Consider the following 27,695-nt stretch of genomic DNA (forward strand, 5'->3'; position numbering starts at 1 on the left):
TTTTATTTTTTTATTTTTGGCTTGAAATTGGCCAAAACAAAAGTCTGGCAATCTTTCATAGGAAAGACTGGACTGTCAAATTGCAATTCATGAACATGCAAAGTTCACTAATAAGGATGATTTCTTCAACACGAGGCATGGGGAATTTTTACCAAAGACAGAAAAAAGATATACAATGAATTTACAAAATTGATACATGGCTAATTCAGCCCATGTCCTCTCCATCCAATAGTTGGCATAGCAGCAATAACCACATCATTTGTCCATATGGCACACTGAGGGCGAGCCGTGTAACAATTGAATTTTCCTTTTATATATATATATATATATATATTCTGAAAACTAGACTATAGTTGGTTGTGAATCAGAAATTCCTAGTTAAGTTGGTATAATCGTCTTTCATCAATGGACAAATAGGGTAGAATAATGTGTAATGTACTGCGAAATCATATTACTATACAGAATGTGTGGTCACAGCACAAGGATGGTTCGGTAGGTTGTTAACAAAGAAGTTTAAAGCCAAGAAGAAAATCAAAAACCTTGCATCCAGTAATGAGGCCTTTTTGTTTCATTCCAGCATCAAAGGTGTTGGCAAGCTTGCCAAAGAACACTTTCACTACCAATATTATTAGACATGAAACATCTGATAATAAGAAAATCTGAGCCTAATTTTGTGTGAATGAAAGAAACAAACTTACGATTTAAATTAAAGTAGGCTACAAAGAAAAAATCAATGAAACTCACCATCCTACAATTCCATGGCTCCTGTACCCTCTGTCACCATAATTGGTTCAGGTACAAACTGCACAATTACATTGCTTCCTGCATCTATGCCAGCTAGGTGCCATAACATGGCAATTGAATGAAAACATCATTAATTATGCGAAAGGGGTGAAAAATCTGTTGGGTAAAACCTTAAATTCTTTTCTTCTGTGGGCGTAACCAATTGTGGCTCACTGAATTGAGCAAATTGTCCAAAATGAAAATGGAGGACAATGAGAAAGGAAAATCCAGTAGGTAAGCATTTGCCCCATCAGCAGAAACTGCTAGTCAGAAATGTGCTAAGCTGTATATTAGGATCCACACAAGCTGCATGGTTGACCCAAAAACAAAAGTTGTTAAATCGGTACTGTTGTACTAATACTTTCATACATAAAAAAATTTGATATCTGGAACAAAAAAATATCATACAAATGACCATACGTACTAGAAAGAGAGTTAATGATGCGAAAAGTCCATCCTGAAGGAGGGCTCCATGACCTCCAAAATCTTCCTCATCAATTTTTAGTATTATGGAATAATACCCATAAATAATTCCCGAGGATAGCACCAGAAATCTGTGAACAAGAATAAGAATTGTTAGTTTCTTAGCTAAAATACATAAGAATAGCGAAAAATGTGTGTCCAAGGGAGATCAACAAAGCATCATCGCTTGAGTTGCGCAATAATACAAAGGGAGCAACATAGATAATCAGATATAGTTTCATGTGCTTTGCATGTCATCTGACAGAAATTTTATTTTACTTTTCTCCTTTTTTTTCTTTTGGGGGGAGGGGGTTGGTGGGGGAGACAGTACCATAGGAGTTAGAAGCATGTCACAGCCTTAAGATGCATCATTCAAGCCACCTCTAACAAGGAAGAGAGAATAAGAACCATGCATCTCCCCCCCCCCCCAAAAATTTTTTTAAAAAAAAAGTAATATATATATAGACACACACCGATACATCTATAGCTGTTACAAAATTTCATAAATAAACAGTCAATCATCTCCTCCAGTGATTCACATGTAACAAATTTATTGGCTAAGCACTATCCTTTCCCCCAAGTGATCCAAAGAATAATCTATCAGTGAGAGCATACAACATTACCCTCATAACCCTCTCCAACTTCACAAATCCTTCCAAGTCATCTCACTCAGCCTATTCAAGTGCTTGGGGAAAAAAGGATACATCATTCCTCCAACTCTCACTTAAATTCCTATTGAAATTGGGACCCTAAGTAAACTTCACCTCCCTCAATTGAAAAAGGGTACCTATGAACTGGTTCTTACTTAGTAGCAAAGGATGAAGTCTGATGCATAGGTCACAGTTTCACTACTGTCCCCAACAGCTATCCACATTTTAATTCTTTCAACATTGCCCACCTCAAAGATCGTCCTCAAAAGTTGTTCTTGGACAATCATTATCCCCTTAGTAGCATAAGTAGACTTCACTATTTTGGATCTTATCGTCCATTACTTGCCCATGCTTACGTTGATATTTTTCCTTCAAAGAGGAATTTAATCTTTCTTCAAGTGCCACAGCAACTCCCAAGTAATGCCATGTTCATATTCCAAAAGTTTCTAAACCAGGGCCTAACAACTTTTAGGCTTGCACACCCACTTCCAATCAACCAGGTGGAATTTCTTGTCCCTTTTCCAGCATTTATTCCCCTTAAAAGTACCTTCACAGTTTTACTACTAATTTACCACCAAACCAGACTCTTGGGCAATAGCATGTGGCATATTCATAGGTTTCAAGCACGCTTCTTATGAGTGTGATTCTTATAACATGTAGTATATTCAAACTCTCTTGAACAGGAAAGGACAGTGATTCGGTCACCTGCGGCTGAGCTAACTAGCTCACCTGATTGTATCACATGGCAAGAATAAGTGTTTACGATATTTATGTAATTATCAAAGTTCCCCTATACATTTTTTCTGCTCAAGAAATGGATCAGTTGAATAACATGTGGGTGAGTCGATCATTTTCCAAGAGGAAATAATAGTCCCTGGATAAAATCCCAACAAACATGTTCTTCAGGATACACTTTCTCACCATGACTTCAGTTCAGATGCCTCTAATTGGTAATACCTTTTGCTATAAATATCAGATTAAACAGAGGGCGAAGAAGCTTCTAAAGGGTATAAAGAGAAAGCCAGGAAGGTGCAAAACAATTGAATAAGACCCAACATGCAATTATATCCTTCTATTGGAAATGGCAAAGGAGTTTAAGAAATGAACATGACAAGAAGAATTGTCCAAAAGATTCTGAAAACGGACCAAAAAGGGGAAAAAGCTTTAGTACATCATAACCTCATAATTTTTATTTCCTATGCGGTAAAGGATTAAATCTAACAAAAGCAATCCCAAGATGGTTTTGACTTTCAACAACCATGATTATAATATCTTTTACTCTAGTTAGTTGAGCAAAATAGACTGATTTATTGAAATGTAGAAGAGAGTTCGCATCCGGATAGATGCGTAAAAGATAAACAAACTTTCCCAAATGTATTCACCGAAAGAATCCTGATACCAGCAACCCTCATCAACTCTAATAAGAAAACCTGAAGGGTATAAATGTATAATGGATTTCTAATGAAAGATTAATACATTACAACTAAAAATAGAAAAGCCACTAGATTTACAAGGGGTGTGTGTGTGTGTGTGCTTGCGTGTGTTGTAGACAAGTTACAAGTGATAACCAGTCCACAAGAGGATCGCAAACTTCAGGTCCAGCAACAGTAAATACTTTGATTGAATCTCAAATTTGCAGGAAATTTCAGAACAATAAAATGAAAATAGGGTAGTCTCTCACAGAGTCAGGTCTCTCAACAATGGCATCTCACCATACTCTCTCACTGAGGGAAACATAGTCCCCCCCCCCTCCTTCAATCTCGCTAATTCAAATTAGTGTACAAGGCTGCAGCCCCTTACAAACTTATACAGAAGACTCAAAAACAGACTCAAACACTAAAAAAGAAAGGCCTAACCCAATCCTTAATTAATAAGATAACTTAAAAATGAGTAGGAAACTAAAATAATGAAAGAAATTGACTCAAAACATGACTAACCAAATTAATGAAGTAAATCCCGTTTTCCTACTTTTTACCCATATTTTAGAACCATTAAAATGGTCCATTACAAAGAAAACCCATGGGATCAAAGGCCCAACACCTACATAACCCAACCCAAAGCTTATTTCCGATAAAAAAAAAGTCTTTTAGATGACTATTCTGTATCAATTCCCCCCCCCCCCTGCTTGGAAAGAAAAAAAAACAAAAAACACTCGTCCACGAGTTTGGTAGAGATGTTGAATCAGACTTGCACGATCATCCTTCAATGGGAAGTAGAATTCAACAACCGTTGATTTCATATGCCGTCCCTCCATGCCTCCGATACCAAATAATGTAGACCAGTCCACAAGAGGATCACAAACTTCAGGTCCAACAATAAAATGAAAAACAAGAAATCAAAGAAGAGAAGAAGAAGATAGGGTAGTCTCTCACCCACACACACAAAGAGAGAGAGAAAGAATAAGCCTTGGGTTGGGTTACATATGTGTTGAACTTTTAGTCCAAGAAATTTTCATTGTATTTGATCACCTTAACGGGCTTATAATGTGGGTGGGAGTTATGAATATGAAATTTACCTTATAAAGTAGCAAGTTTGACTAGTAGATGGTTTAGGTTTTTGTAGTCATGTTAGGATTGAGTTTTATATATATATATATAGTTGAGATATGTACTGTGTTTACTCACAATAGGGGAGTGTCCCTATTGTGATATGTTTGGTCTTCTTTAGTTTTACTGTTCATTGGCAGACAACGATAGTTATGTTGAACCTATTGTGGATTTAGCTCTTTCTTCTCTCTCTCTCTCTCTCTCCTCTCTCTTTTACTTTGCAGGTAATGTTACCAGATCCCTGTTTTGTTACATTATATATATCAAGCCATTCATGCATACAAGTTTCAGTTTTTTGGCAATGAGGTTTTGCTTTCCTCTACCTTGTAGATTCATGATGTGCTTGGATGGGCTTCCAACAGTTCTAGGGTGGATTCCATAGTGGAAAAGTGGATTATCTTCAGAGTTTAGGTGGATTCCTAATCATATTTTCTTCTTTTCTATTATTCTGTTCTTGCTTTCAGCTTCATAGTTTCCAGCAGTAAACTTATTTTCAAATTGATACCTTTGTTCAGTTTTGAATTATCAATTCTATAAATCTGGATTTTATTGTTTTCTATTCCTAAGCATATGGTAATACTGAGATTGCAGTTTTTCTTCAAAATTCAGTTTTGTTCTTTCATTCCACAATTCAGTAAGTTGTTTTCTGCTATTCAAATTTGGTTACTTCCTTGTTAGGTTAGTCTAATCAGATTTGGATTGGGAGACACTATTGGATTTCTAATTTGATTTTAATTCATCATTCAAAGTCCTACTTGGATTAGGATTTCATGATCCTATTAGGACTAGGATTCCTCAAATCAAATCCAGTTTGGACTAGGAGTTGTTGTTTGAATATGGTTTATAAGCATCCCTACTTGGACTATAATTCTACTGAGACTCCTACTGGGAGTGGGACTCCCAACCCTAGTGCAACTGTGAGTCCTTCCCATGCTTCCCTCGCTATAAGGGGCAAGGTTCGAAAACTCGGGTCTCGGAGCCATCTCGGTGGGTTTTAGACCCCTTTTGGGTCTGAAAGTTGGTATTCAGTCTATTTTAGGCCATTTAAACACAATGGCACTATCAGATTTTGCAAAAACAAAGTCCAAATAGGAGTTTCAGTTAGTGGGAAAGCAGGACAGACACTTACTTATGCTAGAAAGCAGGACAGACAGACTTATTTATGCCTAATATCATTTAAGTAAATGCTTTTGTATTTGTATTTCATTTACTTAAGATATTATTCATAAATAAGCAAATATCTTCCCATTTGAATCCAATAAAAATAGTTAAAAAATAAAATTCCAAAAGGAAAAAAGTCAGCCCCCCAGTTCAAGAACAAAAACTAGATATTCGGCAATAGGTGCAATTTTCAACTTTCTAATGCTGGGTTTTTTCAAATCTAAAAATTCCATAAATCTTATTATGATAAAACATTGCTAAAAACCAAAAGTGCGATAAAATATTCATTTGTTTTGATGTCCAAAAAATTATTTTCATTCGGAGCGATTTTGAAAGTGTTACAAGACATCGAATTAAGTTTGACTGGTACATAGCTCCTTCAATGTAAATCAGATTTAAGCAATCTTGGACTTGTTGGAAAGCTTTCAACACAAAGCTTTCCAACAAGTCCAAGATTGCTAAAATCTGATTTATATTGAAAGAGTTATGTACCGGTCAAACTTAATTCGGTGTGTGCAAATGCTGTCAAAATCGGTCTGAATGAAAATAGTTCTTTGGACATCAAAACAAATGAATATTTTACCGCACTTTTGGTTTTTAGCAATGTTTTACCATAATAAGATTTATGAAATTTTTAGATTTGAGAAAAACCCCAGCATTAGAAAGTTGAAAATTGCACCTACCGTCAAAAATCCAGTTTTTGTTCTTGAACTAGGGGGTTGACTTTTTTTCCTTTTGGAATTTGATTTTTTAACTATTTTTATTGGATTCAAATAGGGGGTATTTGCTTATTTATGATTAATATCATAAGTAAATGAAATACAAATACAAAAACATTTACTTATTAGGCATAAATAACTGTCTGTCTTGTCTGCCTTGGTTCCTGGCATAGATAGGTGTCTGTATACCAAGATTTCGAGATGTGACACTCATATAAAGGACCTAGATGGGCATTTGCCTATGTCAAACCGAGATCTCGGCGAGAAAGTATACTTTTGGGACTCGTAGGCCATCTCGACTCGGAAAATCCAAAAACCGAGAATCTCGGCGAGATCTCGGCAAGATCTGGAAGATCTCGGACTATTAAGGGGGAGGGAGGGAGAGAATTCCAACTCTTACTTTTTGAAACCACATTTAGCGTGAGTTCTCATTTTCAATCAAACTCAGGCCTTGCCAAGCCATATTTTGTTCCCGTCCAAGATTCCACTTCATCATTCAAGGTTTGCAAATGTCCTCCTCCAATATTGCATAGGATGGATGCCCATTCACTTAATATCTCGTAAAGTCTCTGGGCTCACTCAAAATTACCACAAAAACATCTCCATCATCCGGTACTGTAACTCAGTACAATCAACTTGACTAGCAGAAATGATGAGATGAAACTACCAAAAGAAATAAGCATACTCTTGTAGCAGTAAAAAGATTGCAAGTCTGCAACATCTATTAAAGATAAGCTCTTTCATAATGGCTAGAATAGATTACAGTCCAGAACCAATATGCATCCTTTGCTCTATGTCAAAACTCGAGCTCAAAACCCATTTTCTTCAAGCACCACGCTCAAAACCATTGTCTGCCTAATGCTATCTGGAACAAACTCGGAAGCAGCTTATTACCTCAGGAAAACTAGGGGCAGAAACAAACCATGCAAATTTTTTCAAATAGAACCTTAAAGGAAGCTAAACACTGAAGTCTACATTCTACACTAACAAAGAATCAAAGGAATGTCACTAAGGGACAATCCATTGGGACAATCCTTTATAAAGGTTACAGGATAAAAAGAAAATCAATAGAATACACTCAAGTTATTCAAAACATAGTTCAAAATCTCGCGAAATCTCAATCGAGATTTCGACCCTCTCGAAACGAAATGGCCCCTTGAATAAAAAAAATACAAAATTTCGATCGAAATTCTCGAGATTTCGAGATATTTCGAGATTTTTGACCGAGACTGAGAAACAGAGAGCATTTTTCCTCCTTTGGCACTTTTGCTTGGTTTTTTAAGATTTTTGCTCATTTCTTCTTCAATCTTCCATTTCCCACTTGAATCCTTGCCGCATCTACTCCGGAATCACTTGGAGAACAAACTTCTTAGCACATCTGTGAAGCCTTTCCACTATTTCAGGTAAAACCATATTCTCAAAATTTATTTTTTTTAGGGAAATGCATGATCAACATGTTTGTTTGTGATGAAATAAATATATGTTAGACACCGAAAGCCGATCTACGACTTCACGGTGTCGAAATTTTTTTTGGTATATATATTATTTATTTATTTTTCTACTTCAAAATTTGGATTTATTTACAACAAAAATCAAAAAATAGTAGGGGTTATGTATATTGTATGGTGATGAATTAAATATATGTTAGACACCATTGGTCGATCTATGGCCTCATGGTGTCAAAAATATTTTTCTGCCAATAATTAATTATTTTAATTTTCAGAAATTATAAAAAATATTTCACAATTTCAAAAAAATAGCAAAAAATAAGAAAAAATATGAGGTTTTTGTTTTAAAATTACTGAAAAATATAAAAGTAAATTGTACATACTTCTTATTTGCTGCCCATTTACATATCTTTTCGATTTTGTTGTGCTAGGCCAATATTTATTTGAAAAATATTTTTAAAAATTATTTTTAAATATGAGAAAATTATGAGGGTTAGAGGAAAAATACTAAATAGTTATATACTTATATAGTTGTGTTAGTGCTCTTAAATCTTAATTCTTAAACATTTAAACTAAAAGAATTGATGTGCTTAAGTGATTAATGAATGGTCTTTTATTCATGCAACACTAAACTAGTCCGATTATGGCAAACCGTGGTAAACGACAGAGCCAGAAGCAAGAGGGGCAGAGGCAGCCGGCCCAGACCCAGGGGGGAGGGGAGCACACCCAGGCACACTAGGGGTGACATTGCATGGTTGCATGGCACTCCAATTGATGGGGATAAAAGAAAATCCTAATGCAACTATTGTCATATGCAGTTTTTGGGAGGTGGTGCCACTAGACTCAAACAACATTTAGCTGGGAATTCTCCTGAAGTGGTCGCATGTCATATGGTCCCTGTGGAGGTATCTAGGGTTGTCATTGATAACATGAAGGGAGGGAGTAAGCGGAAGGCTCAAAGGGAGAAGGCAAAAGTAGATCTTGAGGAAGCAGTGAGGTGTACAGCGGGAGGCCAATCAAGCCATCGTGATGATGATGATGATGACAGTGATGATGTCTATGTTCCTGATGATATAGAGACTGAGCGAGAGGCTAGGGATTGGAGACAAGCACAGATGATGAGCAGAGCCAGTTATCATGAGGATCAAGAGAGAGTCGAGATACAGAGAGTAGGTGGTAGTGGAGGAGTTGGTACCTCTAGAGCTGGTGTTAGTGGTAGTGGAGGAGCAGGTACAAGTAGAGGAGGTGGGTTGCCTAATCCCTTAAGGAGATCACAGAGTACGAGGGCAGCTTCCCCTCCGCCTCCACCACCACAAGATGACCCAGCACTTTACCAAGCACTTGGTATTTATAGAAAGAAAGGCAACAAACAACCAAAAATCAAGGGAGCATGGAAAAATCTGAAGGGGATGGTGAAGGAATCTATAGCTAAGTTGATGTTATACCATACCATCCCAACAAACACAGCATAAGGCCCCTTTTATCAGACTATGATAGATTCCATTGCTGAAACTGGCCCAGGGTATAAGGGGCCCACCCCATATGAGATTATGAATGTGTATTTGCCCTAGCAGAAGAGAGAGCTTGAAGACTACATCAATGAAATAAGGGGGCTGTGGGAGAACTATGGGGTGACCATAATGTGTGATGGTTGGACTGGTCCTACAAGAAAGTCCATCATCAACTTTATGGTGTATTGTGATGGGAGGACAGTCTTTCTGAAGTCTGTTGATGCATCAAAAGAGAAAAAGGATGCAAAGTATATTTACAAATTGCTGAAGGAAGTGGTAGAAGATGTAGGAGTGGGGAACGTTGTCCAAATTGTAACGGACATCGGAAGCAACTACAAGAGTGCTGGTGAGAGGTTGATGCAAAACAATAAGTACCGGTTGTTTTGGACTCCATGTGCTGCCCATTGTATAGACCTCATGTTGAAGGACATCGGAAAGATCAAATTGGTACAACATGTTGTGGAAAAGGCAAGGCAAATTACCAACTTTGTCTACAACCATGGGTTTGCACTAAACCTCTTGAGGGAGAAGTGTGGGGGTGACTTAGTGAGGCCAAACATAACTAGATTCACCACCAACTACATTGCACTCAAGAGTATAGAGACTAAGAAGTCTGGACTAAGAACAATGTTTGCTTCTGAAGACTAGTTCAACTGGAATGGGTCCAATACCCATGGTGGTAGGGAAGCACAAGCTACAATTTCATCAGATGACTTTTGGTCTAAGTTGCATAAAGTGGTACAACTTCTGGACCCAGTGGTCAAGGTTTTGCATATAGTTGATTCTGCTCTCAAGGGACCAACCATGCCACATCTATATGCTGCCATAAACTTGATGAATGAAGGTGTTTACAATGTAAATCCACGAGGTAGCAAACACTTTCTCAAAATTATCAAGGAGCGCTGGGAAAATCAACTTATGCATCCACTGCATAAGGCTGGTGAGTGCACACTCTTTGTTTTTTATGCAATTACATCTTTTAAAGTTAATTTGAAGGATATATTACTAACTAGTCAATATGAATGTCAATTTCAGCATATTATTTGAACCCCAAGTACCAATACAGTCATAGGCTTGGGTTGAATAATAGTCTTATTGACGCAGTCAAAGAAGTAGTTGCCAAGTTGGAGCCGAATAGTAAATTACAGGCGATATGCAACAATGAGGTGAGTCTTATAAGTTATAATTCATTTGGAATTACTCAATTCAATACTAAATAGTAATGAGTCATTACTAATTTTAAATATTTTCCAAATGATTATAGTTGAAGACTTTTAGGGATGCATTGGGAAGTTTTGGAACCGATGTTGCAGAGCAAGGCCGGACACGCGGTGATGCCGGTACTCATTAGTCATTACTCAATTCAATATCTTATTCTTTTGAAATGAAGGTAACATGTTTCTTTTGTTGTAATGCAGCTGAATGGTGGGTGTTGTATGGGAGTTCGGCAAACAATTTAAGAAAAATAGCAATCAAGGTTCTCTCCCAGATATGTTCAGCATCTGGCTGTGAACGGAATTGGAGTACATTTTCTCTCATCCACTCCAAGAGGAGAAATAGATTGGGTTCTGAACGTCTCTCTGACTTAGTGTATGTGCATTATAATTTAAGGTTGAAGATGCAGCACATACGCATGGGACAAGAGGGTATCAGGGAAAATATCGATCTCGCCGACATTTTTCAGGTGGAGTTAGATGATGAAGATCCTATTGTTGATTGGGTGAGGGATAGAGGTGAGCCAGTGTTAGATCAGCCTGGAGGTAGACCTGACCCCTTGATAGTTGAACACATAGAAGCTAATGTGGATGACTTTATGGCTGTAGAGGGTGAGGTACACGCACGGGACGCGTCACCCATACCGTTCCAGCCTACTGGTGGTGTTGATGAGGATGAAGATTGGTCTATGTCATCTGGTGGAGATGGTGGTGGTGGTCCTGGTGGAGATGGTGATGATGGAGGTGATGATGAAGGTAATGATGGACGTGATGATGATGGTGATGGTGGTCAAGCATATGAGGGAACTCGAGTCCTGTTTGTGGTACAAGAGCAGCAAGAGGTAATCCGTGCCCCCACCGACCCCACACCAGCCACACGGCCCACATCGTCCACCTCGACCTACTGGAGAAAGCAGCGTGGCCAGTCCCGTCCTGGTGGTCGTAGTAGTGGTACTAGTAGGCAGGCTGAGCTTATGGACATTGATGCCCTATCTGGCTCTGTTGGTGGACTGAGTATTGGCGATAGAGACAGTAGATCGAGTGGGCATTTCCGTGCCCCATCTTTTCATGTAGACAGCAGTCCATCAAAGCATGGTTCATCTCATTCACATCCATATGGCGAAAGGCATTTTGGGCAATACCCTTGGGGGTAGCAGCCTATATCTTCTCTATCCATTCCCAATTTTGAGTATGACTCCCACTCACAGGGATATAGTGGATCGTCTTTTGTGGATGACTTCTTTTCCTACACTGGCTACCCAACCTACCAGCCGCAGCCATACAACCGTACATGCTCCCAGAGCCGTCATATGACTCATATTATAGTGGATCAGTGGGTAGTACTTCTTCACAGTTTGGTGACCTATATCCTAGGATAGGTTACCTTCAGCATGTTGATGATGCAGTTTACATGGCCACTATGGATGACTACACTCGCTTCTTCTCCCAGACTATGACGTGGCATGCATTTGTCCTACAGTCGGAGAGCAATACACGTCGGCTCCAGCGGACCATGAGTGGGGTTGATCCTGGACGGCGGAGTAGTTATTATTAGCAAATTTGTAAACATTTGAGATGAATGATGACTAGTTGACTACTTGGCTTATAGCCTTGTACGGGACAATTGGGGATATTGACATATTGTGATTTGAAATGTTTGATAATTGATATCATCTTCTTAAATCTTAACTCTTAAGTTGTTACTTGTTAACTTGTTATTGACTTGATGTCTTATGTACTTAATATTATGATTTATGACTTAACTTATGAGTCATTATGTTTCCAACTTAGTTCCAAGTCAATTTACTTGTTTAATGTACAATGTGTATGTGTATTTGTGTAATTAACTAAGTTATACATTAGGGTTCGACCATACGTTGCCAATCAATGGTGCACATCCAAAACACCATTTTGGGTAACTATTTTTGCAATTTGAACATTTAAATGTGTTTATATAGCCTAAAATAGGGTTTCCATGAAGTTTCAAGCCTTAACTTGGCCTAAAACCCACCGAAATAACCTATCGAAACATACCAGAAAAAATACAATATTTCGACCGAAATATCCAAAATTTCGAATATTTCGGATATTTCGGTCGGCTCGAAATACTGAAACGAAACGAGTTCTCGAACTATGATTCAAAAGAGAGGATCGAATATAAATGGTCCTTCCCCTTGGGACCTTTCTAGCTTATTTTGTTTCCCTTATATTTTCCTTCTCTTCAAATAAATAATATTTTACATCCTTTCCGAAAGATTTTTTCTGATCCGAGAATTTCAAGGGAATAAACCAGGAACATGAGGGAAAAGGATAAATCTGTATAACCAACCAAATCAAAGCTATTGTACAGATGGAAGATGCTTGACACATCAAGACCATCATCCGCCCATCAAAATACAGAACCTTGTCATTTAATTGTGCCAAGATTTCTTTTCCATATCTGCAAGACAAGGTCTATATTCAACCACCCAAACAATAAGCAGGAACCCTATTATTAGTGTCAATACCAAAGTCTGTTTCTTCATGTGAGGTTCCTGAACGAGATCTTTAACATAAACTAGCCTTCTTTCAAAGTTCATTTCAACAAATTCTACCTTAAGGTGGAAGATAAATATGATCCATTTGAAGCTCGTGATTTATCTTAAGAGTTCTAATAACCTATGACTTGGGCTCCTCCCACCTATCATAGATAGTCATTCTTGATTAAGTACCGATAAGAGGATATTCAGGAACAGAAATCCTGGTAACAAAAGTGATAGTCTCAATACTCACAATCTAAGCTCCACCAAGGCTTCCCTCTCCATAATACAATAGATTTTTTTCAAGAAAACTACCACATAATAGACACATTATAATGCCCAATTCACGTATGATAGAACACAATTTTTGTCACGATCAGAAACTCATAGGAGAATTTTATGAGATTGACAATACACTTGAAAGGGAACCATATACACATTAACAAATGTTGTAAAAACCAAGTGAATATAGTTTTCTGAATAATACAGAAAATCTGAATGTAGTTTTACGGGCAAAGGCAAGTATATACAACGTGAATATAGCCATAATCAATATATCAGTGTTACTAAGCAGGTCTGTGCATTTGAACTTACACGACAATCCAAATGGCTCCAATGAAAGGAACAGCACCCCACAGTAACCCACATACAAGGGCAACAACTTGCCGAATCCAATGTAAAACATCGCCCAATTGATCCTGCAGGGAAAAAAAATCATTGGCCTTCACTAACATAAGAACATCTTGGGGACAGCCTATAGTAGTAGCTAAATTCGTAGGCGGTCCTACAGTAAATTTTAAAGACATGGGATTGATGACTATTTTACAAGCCCAAAAATAAAAACATTTTTATTGATTAAAAATGGGAAAAAAGATGAGGAATTTAGGGGAATACTTGAAATTAATGAAAATCTTCCACTTTTATTAACGCACCAAGATCAACGGAATTGAAAACAAAAAGACACAAGTTTTAGTGCATAAATTTTGGAGGGAGAAACATCTACTACACATCCTATGAAATTGGGACAAGAAAATAGAAGTCTTCCACCAAAATATCAAATCGAAATCCGGATAGCGTAAATTCGACATGAAGAGAACACACAACTCAGAGAAAGCCGAAATACAGTTCAAATAAAAACATTGTATATAAACAGAACTTTAAAAAAAAACCATACCTTGTCCCACGAAGCTTCGGGATCTAACAATTTGGCGAATTTAAACTGAGAGATGTGACCACTCTGTTGCTGCTGCTGAATATTAAATTTAACGGATTTTCCTTCTCTCATACTGAAAATAAAGGAAATTACCAACAAAAATCGCAGTGAAATCGAAGAAGATGGATGTTTCGATTAATTTTTTTCTGGATCAATCGCTCTTCCTTCTCACCATAAACAGCAGGAGTGACAAAGAATAAAGCATCTTAGGCTTTTGGACCAGCGAAACGAATTAATATAATTAACGAAGAAACGACTTTAAACGTTGTTTGATCAACCGAAACACAACAGTAACAACATCACTTAAGACGACAATGCTTAGCTTCGCTTCGCTGGTGGATCTGAAGACTCAAGGAAGATAGTATATCTTTCTTTCTAAAATTCTCAGTGGCCAGTTGAGTTGATTAGGATTCAAAACATGGAATCGGGCTCAATAAAAAACAAAGTGGAAATTTTCGGCGACACCCCCTCCGATAGACCGTGGAATTAATGCCACCCCATTAAGGGTCAATATATCAATTTTTGCCCAAAATCTAACGGGGTTAACTGAATTAAATGCAAATGACTAAACTACCCTTTATCTACTAACATCTTTTAGGCCGTTCGATGAAATCGAAGGCATCACAACCATTCAATCAATCTGCAAGTGTATCTCCCTCCCTGCGCCGCCACTCCTGGTCTCTTTCTCTCAACCGACCCACTTGTGCCCACCTGCTGCAAGCCTGCAACTGAGCGGAGAATAGGCTTTGGCAACCGCCACCATCCCCCACTTCTTCCCCTGGCTTGTTAGAACAGAGCTTGCAATCGATCTCTGCCGAAACCTTTTGATCCCAATAATATTCACGTGCCACAACCACAAGTCCCCCTCCGATGACGGAGTGCTTGGAGAATGGTGGAACAACAATTTGATCATGGACGGAACACCCGAGATAGAGCTGATGCCGGAGGTCAATCGTAAAATTGACGATAAAGTTCTTGAAAAGAACACTTACAGTGCCTTCATAGGAACTGGATTGGAGGAGTACTTGGTGGAGAGAGGGATAAAGCAGGTTATAATTACAGGGGTTATGACGAATTTGTGCTGTGAAACGACGGTGAGGGAGGCGTTTGTGAGAGGGTTTAGGGTTTTCTTTTCGATGGATGCGATGGCGACTTTGGCAAGGGAGTTGCATGTGACTACGCTTAAGAATATGGCTTATGGGTTTGCTTATTTGGTTGATTGTAAGAGGCTTAAGGAGGGTTTCTCTAAAAAGTGATGAGTGATTGAGGTAAATAAGGTCTTGGCGTGGCTCTTTGGGGGGTTTTGAGGGCTTGGGCCAAGAGAGTTGCAGAGAGAGAGAGAGAGATTTGAGCATATCTGTGAACTGTAATCTGTGCTGCATTTAAGGTGAAAGAGGTGTTTATACTTCTTAGTTACAAATTTCTATGTTTTACACCCTCTCTTTTTCTCTCGATGTGTCTTCCCTTTTTTCTGTTAGTTTATTTCATTACTATCTTTGCTGCAAATCTTCTTCTTTTTCTTTCTATTTTTTGTGTGTTAATTTTGTGGTTGTATTTTTTCTTGGGTTTTTACTTGGTTATGAATGTGGAGGAAGATGCAGGACGAAGAATTAAACTAAACTGTCAAGTGTCAGTTTCACCGGTGGTTGCAAATCAATCCCACATCTGAAATTCCAGTGGCTCTGCTTTCTTCCGCGATCCACCGCCATTGTAACCGCGATCTACCACCAAGAGCTCTGAGAGGGTTAGGGTTTTTCTGAGTTAACATCCTTTAGAGCATGGTGGGGTGGGAGAGACTGGAGAGGGTGGTGGTGGGGTTGCAGGGGAGCAAGAGAAGGAGGGCTGGAGGGGGGTACCGGCGGCGGCGAGGCAATGTATTGCATCGGAATATACAGCAGAAGGAGAAGAAGAAAGCAAGAAAATGAATAAAAAAATAATAAGGGTAAAATTGTCTTTAAAAAAAATTAACATGCTGACATCACTAATTAACCGTTAAAGACTTTTTTCGTTAGTTTTTGGGTCAAAATTGATATACTGGCCTTTAGTGGGATGGCATTAATTCCACGGTCCATCAGAGGGGGTGTCGCCGAAAATTTCTCAAAATAAAAAAATGGAATCGGGATCCGGATTACAGAATCTGATCGGTCAGGGTCGGCCCAGAATCGATATATTCTTTGCACCTAGGGTTTATCCGTACAAGTATTGAAAGAGCCGATTGATCAATTCTCCTTGGGGAATTGGTCTCAACCAATCTGATTCAATTCTTTTTTTGATGAAAATCTGATTCAATTCTTGAACCTATGGTTGAATGGATTTTGATTTGATTTAAGATACAATATGTACTGATATACATAAAATATGCTTATACACATGGTTGCATATTAGGGAGGTCCTCCAACTGCGTACAACGGTGTGGGCCCCATATCATTAATACACTTGGGATATTATGTCTTCTAATCCATTTTAGGATGGTCAAAGACGACTGACCTAACTTAGTTTACTGTAGCAGCTCACCATCCACCCAATCGGATCGTAATACAAATCAATTCAGACCATATAAGAAACAGTGTCTGACAAAAGTAAGTATTCACATTTATTACTCTTACGTTATTTCACTCTTATATACTGATTGCCCAATTCTGACTCAATCATCGGAGTTACCACGAGTTAACCTCGGGTTTTATCTAATCATTCTCTATCTCTTCTACAAGTCATCCATCTCGAGTTCAAGCGGCAACAGATTGGCGCTGTCTGTGGGAACAACAAGAGTATTTACAATCCAACCTACGAATACCAAAGATGGTAGTCACTAGAGCCTCCCGACTGACGACATCAAACCATCCACGGGCTTCACATCAAGCCTCCCAAGAGCAAGATCAACATCTTATCACCAACAGTGCCCAAATTTCAACTCCTGCGACACTCCCACGCAACACTATTCGTGGGGGAAAAAGCCGAGGACGCCTATCTCAGTTAGAAAATAACCGAGATAACCAACTTAATCAGCAGTTCAAGAGCATTCCTCAAGATCCTTAAGGTGTTGTTACTAAGTCACAGTTTGACATCCTTCAAGAACAAGTTCGACCTTGACCATGGCTATCAATCGAACACTCAGCGGTCACGAAAGCACAAGCTCAAACAAAACTTCGCTCTATCGTCCAAAGCAAATTGCCGCCGATCATAGCCGGTCCTCTTCTACGACTCGCCGAAACCCACTAAGTCGTGCTCAAAGAAGGTCTTAAACCGGCGCAACATTATTAAAGTCCAAGGAACCACAGGAGAAGCCAAGCACTGACTAGATTACAACAGATAACCTTAAAAGACACATTAAGGAATTACAAGACCAAATGCATCAAATGGTTCAAGTACAAGCCGAAGCCGAGAAGCCTGTCTTTTTCGGCAAAACGACATTATCTGACGAAATCTCAACTTTTCCATTTCTCAAAGGATTCAAGATGCCAGTTCTTGAATACTATGATGGGACAACTAACCCCGTTCAACATTTGGAGGGATTCAACTCTCTCATGGCATATTGCGGAGCTTCTAATCCCATCATGTGTTGGGCATTTTCAACAACCCTTCATGGAGCAGCCAAGACATGGTTCACGAGACTTCCGTCCAAGTCAATCCATGTTTTTAGCGAGCTCAGCACAGCTTTTGCTACTACTTTCACAAGTAGTTGCAGTCATAAGAGAACTTTTGTCAGTCTTACCACCCTGACACAGAAGCCAAATGAATCTCTCCGTGATTTTATCTCTCGCTTCAATGGCATGAAGTTAGAGATTGAAGATCTAGATCCCGAGGCTGCTAAAGTTGCGCTTACAACCGGGATTGCTGATATAGATCTTAGTTTTTTCCTCTACAAGAATCCTCCGGAAGACTTAAATCAGCTCCTGATACGCAGTGAAAAGTACATGAATGCCATAGAAACTATGCATGCCAAGGAGAATGCACGGGAAAAAAATTAGGGGGAAAAGGCCGGATCGTGACGATTGTGAAGATAGAAAGGATGATAGGAAGAAACAACTTCCTGACAAATGTCGCACCTCTAACCCATTGAAAGTATTTGATCGATATACTTCTCTCACTCATAATCGCTCCCAAATCCTCATGTAAATCCAAAATGAGAAGTTCATCAAATGGCCTCCCAAGATGGGTAATCATCCAAGTCAACATAATCCCAAGAAATTCTACAGATTTTACAACAGTAGTGGTCATGATACCGATGAATGTAGAAATCTCAAGAGCGAAATTGAAAGCCTTATCCAACGAGGCTACCTTAACTGTTACGTCAACACTAGATATGATCCTCGAGCTGATTCTGATCGCGGCAATCAAAGAGCGCCTGCTAATCAAGGAAGGATTAAGGGATCTGCCCGTCATGATGATCGGATCTCCACCAAGGAATATGTGGATGATGATCAAAGACGAAACCATTCGCCTAGCAAGGGTCAATCCAGCAAACAAACAGCTCCCCATACCTCAGCGGGAATTATCTCCACAATCAATGGAGGACCTGCGGTAGGTGAAAGTTCTTCATCTTCAAATAAAGCCAAAGCCTTTGCTCGGGGCATCCATACAACAGAGGTTTCGAACAAGAAGGCCAAAACAACTCCAGACATTTCATTCTCTGATCTTGAGTTGCCAAGGCAACGGGAAGACCAACATTTATCCATTGTCTAATGCAACAAAGTGGCAAATCAGGTGGCTATGTTATCAGCTATGTCATTGATGGTACTTAAATATACTTATAGAAACTTCTTAGCTGGCACAAAGGCCTTTGAGAAGGTCAAGGGTTCCTCCATGCCTTTAAGCCTGTGTTGCATGTGGTTTAATATATGTACTGGGATTTCGAATAGTATAATCTGTGCATTCGTATGTTTATGTATTCCTCTCTCTTTCTTTCTTGACCATTTGGGTTTTGCACTAATATTCTCTCTCCTCCTTGATTATGTGGGTTCCATTATTGATGAAATCGTTTTTTAGACCGATATAATGTATGTCATGTAGCAATTCAGGTTGATACATCCAATATTCACCGGGCCAATCAACGACCGCCACGTGTCACAGACGACCCGCTCCATAGCTAAGGGGAACGAACCGGGGTCCCAGCACCACTCGGGGGCGCGGCCCCGCAACAGGGAGCGGCCTCACCCAGGCCGCGGCCTCCTCACCAGGGCGCGGCCTCACTCAGGCGCGGCCACCACTTGGGCGCGGCCTCAGCGCAGCCACACATCCAGGCGCGGCCTCACCCAGGCGCGGCCTGCACCCAAGCAAGCATCGTGGGCACGTGAGGTGGGGGCCACCCATCTACGACCCTTCGTATCGCTAAGACTCACGTCACTACCAGGACTCTAGACCGCCGCTTAGAGGTCACGTCATCTAGACGGATTCAAGCACCGAGGACGTTATCACCACACGCGGGTATCTATCCACCAAGGATCCTGATGCCACCAGGACACTCCCTCTCACGGGGAGATGGCCAATCAGGATAGAGTCCCGTTACCCAGGGCCTCTATCCACTCAACAGCACAATCGCCCTCAAACGGGGACTCTCCACACCGCCATACACCGCCATATGCTACTATAAAAGGCAAGGTACGCAACCCCATCAGGGGACATCTAAACTCATACGAATAATCACGATTCATCCTGTTTGCGCCAGGAGATCTAACTTTGGCATCGGAGAGCCCTAGGCCGGGACCACACCGGTTCTCTCTTGACCCCTTTGGTCCACTTGCGGTGACGGCACTCGCAGACCGCTCGACGATTTCTTGACGCCATGATTGGCGCCGCCTGTGGGAACGACGCTAGCCATTACGACTACTAGCTCGCTTCCATACTCATTCAATGGCACGAAGGAAGACTACCACCACCAACAACGGAGCAAGGAATGGATCACCACCCCGAGTGCTCTCGCCGCAGAGCCAACAACCAGGACCATGTCCCTCTGGAGGAGGAGATCCCCCTTAATGACCAGTTCGTGATCGCCGAGCCCAACAATGACGAGGCCGACAATGTGGTGGTGGAGGTGACACCTGACCCCAATGCTCCAGCCACTGTGGGTCAGATCAACGACCTGCAATGACAGATCCTTGATGAACAATGACTCTTTCGAGAATACCTGACGCAGCGTGCGACATCTCACCGTCGGAGGACTTCACCATCAGCAAGGGTGGAGCCCATACCTCAACAAGAGCCAAACCCTAGGAGATCATCTCCCGGGCGCGAGATCGAGAGAGACTTGCGCGACAGGCAACCCCCACTCCGCGGCGGGGGAGCCTTCCCAAGCATCCCAGGAGAACAAGAGACCTCTCACCACGGTCAGAACATGGGAGGACGCCAACACCCAGGGCGAGGGTGTCTAGCCCGCAGAGATCGGTCCGGAGGTCTGTGTTCGACGGACGACTGGAAGAAGGTCACATACCACGACGAAGCCGGACCTGCAGAGAAGAAAGCCCCTCACCTTCACCACAGGGTTCATCACGGCATGACCGTTCACCATCCTGCCAACGCTCAAGGTGGGAGGGGACATCCAGGAGAGAGCGTGAACGGGGTCACAGCGAACGTCCGGCTAGGCATGGGGGGCAGACACGGGACGAGGAGCTCGATCAAAGACTCCGCGACCTGGATGAGAAGCTGGAAGGGTTGAAGAAGCAGACCAAAGGCGAGACACATTCCATACCTGGACAACACCCCTTCTCGGCAAAGATCATGTCAGCCACACTACCTTCCAGGTTTCGACTACCCACCTTTGAACTCTACAGTGGTACCACTGACCCTAATGACCACATCAACTACTTTAATGGCATGATGACGCTGTATGGGGGGTAAGACGTGGTATCCTGTCGGGCATTCCCTGTGTCCCTCAAGGGAGCAGCCACATCATGGTTCTCCAGGCTACGACTGAGATCTATAGGCTCGTTCACAGAGCTATGCGAGCAGTTCGTCACCCGCTTCCAAAGCGGCGTCACAAGCGTAAGAAGACCACCGTCAATCTACTAAACGTGGTACGAACCCTGGGAATCTCTCAGGGAATACGTTACCAGTTCACCAAGGAGTCCCTGGAGGTTCGAGACTTGGATGACCGGACACAGCATGCAGCCCTAGCAGGAGGTATTAGGGACCTGGACTTGATCAAGGACCTGGCACGTCATGAGACCAGGACTATGAAAGAGCTCCTGGAGCGGTGCAACGAGTTTGCAAATATGGCCGAGGTACTACAAGCTAGAACAAAAATAATCGAGGCCAAGCCACAAGACAACAAGAGGTCAGCACCTGATGACCGCAAAGAGGGTAAGAGGTCGAGGACAGAGCGCCAACAAGAGAAGAGCGACCGCCCATCTAGGAGGACAGACCGCCGCCCAGAGAGAAGTGAGAGGGCAAGCACCCCCGAGTTCACACCATCGAACACCACCAGTCCCGGATACTCATGCAGATCCAGACCGTGACCTACTCCATTGGCCACGACCCATGCTAGCAGCGCCAGAGAAGCGAAACCCTAACAAATATTGTCTCTTCCACAAAGAGAATGGGCACGGCACAGAGGAGTGCTATCAATTGAAGAGGGAGATAGAACAACTGGTAAAAGCAGGAAGCTTGAACAAATATGTGAAGGGGAGACATGACAACCGCTCAGGCCAAGGAGATAGAGGTCGCGACGGAGACAGAGTGGAGCCGAGGCGAGAAGAAAGAAGAACAGATCGAGAGAGAGACCGCCCAGAAGAGCGGAGAGATGCCACAGAACCTAGTGGCACCAAGGGACCTCCCATCCTCATCATACTTGGAGGACCAGGGCAAGAGTCCACCAGGAAAGCTAAAGCTCATGCCAGGTTCGTGGGAGTGGCAGAGAAGCCCAGCAAGATAGCCAAGACTGAGGCGGTGATCTCCTTCTCGAGATGAAGACTTGGAAAGACTAAACTTCCCGCATGAAGATGCCCTGGGAGTACAGTGGAGGTAGCCAATCGACTGCATACGGGTATTGATAGACACGGGGCGCGTTGGACGTACTCTCCTTGGACGCCTATCGACGCTCGGGTTTGGGGACGACCAGCTCAAACCAGAGCCCACTTATCTCCATGGATTCTCAGGTGCCACCGCCTCCATCAGAGGTACCATAGAGCTACCCGTCACCTTCGGGGTACACCCTCAACAAGTAACCATCATGGTAAACTTCATGGTAGTCAAGTCCGTGGTGTCCTTCAACGGCCTCTTAGGGCGACCATCTGACCCTTAGAGGAGTCATATCACCACTTCACCTGAAGATGAAGTTCCCCACCGAGAATGGGATAGGCGAAGTCCGAGGAGATCGTAAGAAAGCAAGGAGTGCTACGCCACCTTCATGAAAAAGAATAATGGCAACACCCGTGGAATGGCACTCTGCCTAGAGAGCATGATCGGTGACGGAGAGATGAACTCGACAGAGAGAAGGGGAAGGCCGGTGGAAGACCTCATCCCATGGCCCCTCGGCCCAGATGACCCCTCCAAGGTCGTTCAGTCGGCTGTTGCTAAGCAAGGAACAGAAAGAAGGTCTTGGACACCTCCTCCAAGCGAACATGGATGTCTTCGCATGGTCGACCTCCGACATGCCAGGAATACCACGTTCCATAGTGGAACACCGACTACATGTCGACCCAACCAGAAGCCCATTCAACAAAAGCGGCGTAATTCGCCCTTGACCGACAAGCAGCAATCAAGGAGGAGGTCGAGAAGTTAAGCCGATCAGGGTTCATCGTAAAGGAGAAGTTCCCAACCTGGCTCGCCAACGTGGTCATGGTACCAAAGCCAAGTGGGAAGTGGAGGATGTGTGTCGACTACACCGACCTGAACAAGGCATGCCCAAAAGATGAGTACCACCGCCCGGATCGACTCCACGATCGACGCCACCGCGGCCATGAGATGCCGAGTTTCTTGGACGCCTACTCCGGATACAACCAGATCCTCATGTATGAGGATGACGAGTCTTACACCGCATTCCGGACGGACAAAGAGAACTACTGCTACAACGTCAGGCCGTTCGGGTTAAAGAATGCCGGGGCCACCTACCAGAGAATGGTCAACAAGATGTTCGAAGAGCAGATCGGGCGCAACATGGAGGTATATGTGGATGACATGCTTGTGAAAAGCGTCCACACCAACCAACACCTGACCGACCTAGAGGAAGCCTTCGCAGTACTGAGGAGGAACCAGATGAAGCTAAACCCTGCAAAGTGCGCCTTCGGTGTAACGTCAGGAAAATTCCTGGGGTTCATGGTCTCAGTCCGTGGAATAGAAGCTAACCCATCCAAGATCAAGGCCATCCAAGAGATGGCACCTCCTCGAACGGTCAGGGAAGTGCAGAGGTTGAATGGGAGGGTCGCCGCCCTTTCCAGGTTCGTGTCACGATCAGGTGATAAGTGCTTACCATTCTTCAAAACATTGAAGAACCTCCGAAGCCCTAAGGACTTCACATGGACGGAAGAGTGCCAAAAGGCGTTCGGAGAATTGAAGGAGTACCTAGAGAGCCCACCTGGCTGGGCGACCGAAACCTAACGAAGAGTTGCGCTATACCTGGCCGCCACCCCTGCCGTCGCCAGCAAGATCGCGAAGGAAGAAGACAAAGTCCAGAGGCCCATCTACTACGTCAGCCATGTCCTGATCGATGCAGAGACCAGGTACACTAGGATCGAGAAGGTAGCCTATGCATTGGTAATGGCAGCCAGGAAGCTACGACCATACTTCCAAGCCCATACCATCGCAGTCCTCACAGACCTACCCTTGAAGAAGATATTGCACAAGCCGGACGTCTCCGGACGAGTGATAGCATGGGCGGTGGAGTTAAGTGAGCATGACATCAAGTTCCAACCAAGGACGGCCATCAAAGGCCAAGCCTTGGCAGACTTCGTCGTTGAATGCACCTTACCAGAGACAGAGCCAGAAAAAAAAAAAGGAAGAGAGAGAGGCCAAGTGGCTACAGCCAAGAGGCCATGGCCAAAAGACCACGACCAAGGGGCCACGGGCAAAGGGCTATGGTCGTCATCAATGGATGTCACCTATCAAAAGAGAGAGGCCAAGTGGCTACGGCCAAGAGGCCATGGCCAGAAGACCATGACCAAGAGGCCACGGCCAAGAGGCCATGGCCAAAAGAACACGACCAAGAGGCCACGGCCAAAGGGCTATGGTCGTCACCTATCAAGAGGAAAAAAAAAATTAAAATAAAATAAAAAATAAATTTTGGGTGCCATCCGTCAAAGGCCGCTGCCCAAAAGCAAAGAAGAAAAGAGAGAAGAAAGAAAAATAAAAAGGGGGTCTTTGGCCATGGCCAAGGGCCACAATCGACAAACCATGGTAGAAGTTCAAGGTTCAAGGTTCGAGGTTCGAGGTCCGAGGTCAGGAAGTTCGAGATGGTTCGAGTTCTAAGGATCGAGAATGCAACTGTTGATGCACTGTCCAGGCTAGCCAATGATGAACTCAGAAACCTGGCCAATGCAGTGTACGTGGAAATATTACATGAGCTAACATGCCGGGAGAAGCAAGTTAATGAGATTGAGGAGGGGCCTAGCTAGATGGACCCTATACTCAACTACCTACAGGACGACGTCTTACCAGAAGACAAGGCCGAGGCAAGGAAGATCAGGACGAGAGCTGCAAAGTACACCGTCCTAGACGGGGTACTATATAAGCGGGGGGCAATAGCACCACTACTCCGGTGCCTAGGACCTAAGGGGGCAGAGTACGCCCTAGCCGAAGTCCATGAGGGGATATGTGGAAGCCACATGGGGGGACGAGCCCTAGCCTACAAAATCCTCCGCCAGGGACTATACTGGCCACGAAGGCAAGAGGAGGCCATCCAATATGCCAAGAAGTGCGAGCAATGTCAGTTGTTCGCCCCAGTACCCCATCTACCCGCCACCAAGCTGACATCAATCCTCAACCCCATACCTTTTGCCATGTGGGGACTAGACATCTTGGGCAACTTCACCGCAGCACCAGGAAACAGAAAGTACCTGGTCGTCGCGATCGACTACTTCACCAAGTAGGTTGAAGCTAAACCCTTGGCCAAAATAACAGAGACAGAGATGGAGAAGTTCGTCTGCGACGACGTCATCTACAGGTTCGGGGTGCCACGGATCCTCGTCTTAGACAATGGAAAAATAATTCAACAACCCTAAATTCCAAGCATTCTCGTCACGCTACAACATCGACTATCGGCCGTGTGTGGTAACATACCCACATGCCAATGGTCGGTGGAGGTCACCAATGTAACGCATCGGAAGGAGTCAAGAAAAGGCTAGAAGGAGCTAAAGGCAAGTGGGTAGAAGAGCTACCAAGCGTCCCGTGGGCATACCGAACTACAAGACGGACGGCCCACAGGAGAGAGCCCATTCCGCCTAGCATATGGCATCAAGCATTGGCGCCAGTAGAGGTCTCGCGCTATGTCCCATAGGGTTCTCGCACTTTAATGAACGCACCTATGCCGACGGATCTGCGGCGAACCTAGACTTTATAGATGAGGTCCGCGGAAGAGCACCTGCTAAGGAACGCCGCCTACCGCCAGCGCTTGCGCAGTGCTATAACGCCAGGGTCAAGGAAAGGCTATTCCACCAGGGAGATTTAGTACTACGGAGGGCAAGTGCATCACACCCACAAAAGGCGTGGAAGCTATCACCCAATCGGAAGGACCCTACATAGTCTCCAAGCGGATACGCCGGGACCTACCGCTGAAGACCTGGGGGCAAGAAGGTAGACCGCACTGGAACTCACTATACTTGAAGAAGTACTATCGCATAAGTAACAACAGGGAGTTTGGCACCACCAACGATAGCAGAGATGGCATTACGATTTCAAAGATGAATTGAAAAATTCGGGAATACTCGGCTTCTTCTACTACTCAACTGAGGCTTCGTGCCTAAGGCGACATGCCAATATTGAGGCTTTATGCCTAAGGCGGTATGCCAACATCGAGGCTTCGTGCCTAAGGCGGTATGCCAACATCGAGGCTTCGTGCCTAAGGCGACATGCCAATATTGAGGCTTCATGCCTAAGGCGATATGCCAACACTGAGGCTTCGTGCCTAAGGCGATATGCCAATATTGAGGCTTTATGCCTAAGGCGATATGCCAACATCGAGGCTTCGTGCCTAAGACGACATGCCAACATTGAGGCTTTATGCCTAAGGCGACATGCCAACACTGAGGCTTCATGCCTAAGGCGATATGCCAACACTGAGGCTTCGTGCCTAAGGCGATATGCCAACACTGAGGCTTCGTGCCTAAGGCGACATGCCAATATTGAGGCTTTATGCCTAAGGCGATATGCCAACACCGAGGCTTCATGCCTAAGGCGACATGCCAACATTGAGGCTTTATGCCTAAGGCGACATGCCAACACTGAGGCTTCATGCCTAAGGCGATATGCCAACACTGAGGCTTCGTGCCTAAGGCGATATGCCAACACTGAGGCTTCGTGCCTAAGGCGACATGCCAACACTGAGGCTTCGTGCCTAAGGCGACATGCCAATATTGAGGCTTTATGCCTAAGGCGATATGCCAACACCGAGGCTTCGTGCCTAAGGCGACATGCCAACATTGAGGCTTTATGCCTAAGGCAACATGCCAACACTGAGGCTTCATGCCTAAGGCGTCATGCCACCGCTGAGGCTCTACGCCTAAGGCGTTAACCCCCAAGGTCAGAGGATCACCAAGGCACGACGTCACTACCAAAACCCGAGGACTATCAAGGGTCAGAGAGCATCAACGCGCAAACGATCACCAGGAGACAATGCAATCAATATCAAAGCGACAAGGATCAAATCATATCAACATCTAAAGAAAGAGTCAAGTACATACAAAAGCAAGCATCACAATCCAAAAGTTATCATCCAAAAAGTCAACACCCGAAAGAACATCTATAAAATCGGGGGCATCTAGTGGAGGAGCGCCTCGATCCGTAAGGAGACATCATATCGCCTCACCAGGACAAGCAACACTCTCCTCTGGTAAGACCGCACCCTCCTCTGTCACCACAACATCATCCTCAGGAGAGACACGAGCCACTATAGCGGTCTCGGGTAGCAACAGAGTGACCTCGGGAACCTTGAGAAGTCATAATCACGGGTCTTCTCCAGGATGCGAACCGCCAAGTCCGAAGAAATCAAGACGCTAGGAATGAAAGCCAACTTACTCCTAAGGTCACCAACAGAAATAGAAGCTCCGAGGCCCTACGACCCCTACTAGGGGTGGAATCTCCGTAAACCTCCTCCTCCCCTTCACTACCAACAGGGGAAGGCAAAGAAGAAAAATATCCGCGGGGAACGCTCCTCCGAAGATCCAACCCCGATCAAGCAGTCCAAGGTCACCCGAACGACATGAAGGACAAGAGGGGAACGAACTACTTACTCGAGAAAGCAATCTCCCAAGTTGGCAAGAAAGGAAAGGAATGTCACACCGCAAAATATAAACAAGCAGCCTCCATCACATACAAGAGGAGGA

General features: G+C 43.3%; 2 protein-coding genes across 2 annotated transcripts; one reads left to right on the forward strand and one right to left on the reverse strand.

Moving 5' to 3' along the window:
• Positions 1-674: 674 nt before the first annotated feature.
• Positions 675-14,524, reverse strand: LOC122649840 (respirasome Complex Assembly Factor 1-like). Its single transcript, XM_043843087.1, has 4 exons — positions 14,188-14,524; positions 13,608-13,711; positions 1,208-1,337; positions 675-1,089 (listed from the first exon to the last, which is right to left on the reverse strand). The coding sequence occupies exons 1-4, from the start codon at positions 14,296-14,298 to the stop codon at positions 1,051-1,053; spliced, it is 384 nt and encodes a 127-aa protein (XP_043699022.1). The 5' UTR covers positions 14,299-14,524; the 3' UTR covers positions 675-1,050.
• Positions 14,525-15,137: 613 nt separating this feature from the next.
• On the forward strand, positions 15,138-15,482 carry LOC122653243 (nicotinamidase 2-like). The gene has a single exon (XM_043847208.1). It carries the CDS (start codon positions 15,138-15,140, stop codon positions 15,480-15,482), a length of 345 nt encoding a protein of 114 aa, XP_043703143.1.
• Positions 15,483-27,695: the final 12,213 nt, after the last annotated feature.

Source organism: Telopea speciosissima, chromosome 2 (genome assembly GCF_018873765.1).
Source record: "Telopea speciosissima isolate NSW1024214 ecotype Mountain lineage chromosome 2, Tspe_v1, whole genome shotgun sequence".
In the NCBI taxonomy this organism is placed as follows: Eukaryota; Viridiplantae; Streptophyta; class Magnoliopsida; order Proteales; family Proteaceae; genus Telopea; species Telopea speciosissima.

Bases quoted from the DNA above. Each gene is read 5' to 3' on its own strand.
- LOC122649840 (XM_043843087.1), bottom strand. From the start codon at position 14,298: ATGAGAGAAGGAAAATCCGTTAAATTTAATATTCAGCAGCAGCAACAG. The intron at 1,338-13,607 runs GTAAGTTCAAAT...TCTTGTTCACAG, and splicing joins GGAGCCATTTGGATTGTCGT to ATTTCTGGTGCTATCCTCGG. The intron at 1,090-1,207 runs GTACGTATGGTC...TCAACCATGCAG, and splicing joins CATCATTAACTCTCTTTCTA to CTTGTGTGGATCCTAATATA.
- LOC122653243 (XM_043847208.1), top strand. From the start codon at position 15,138: ATGGACGGAACACCCGAGATAGAGCTGATGCCGGAGGTCAATCGTAAA.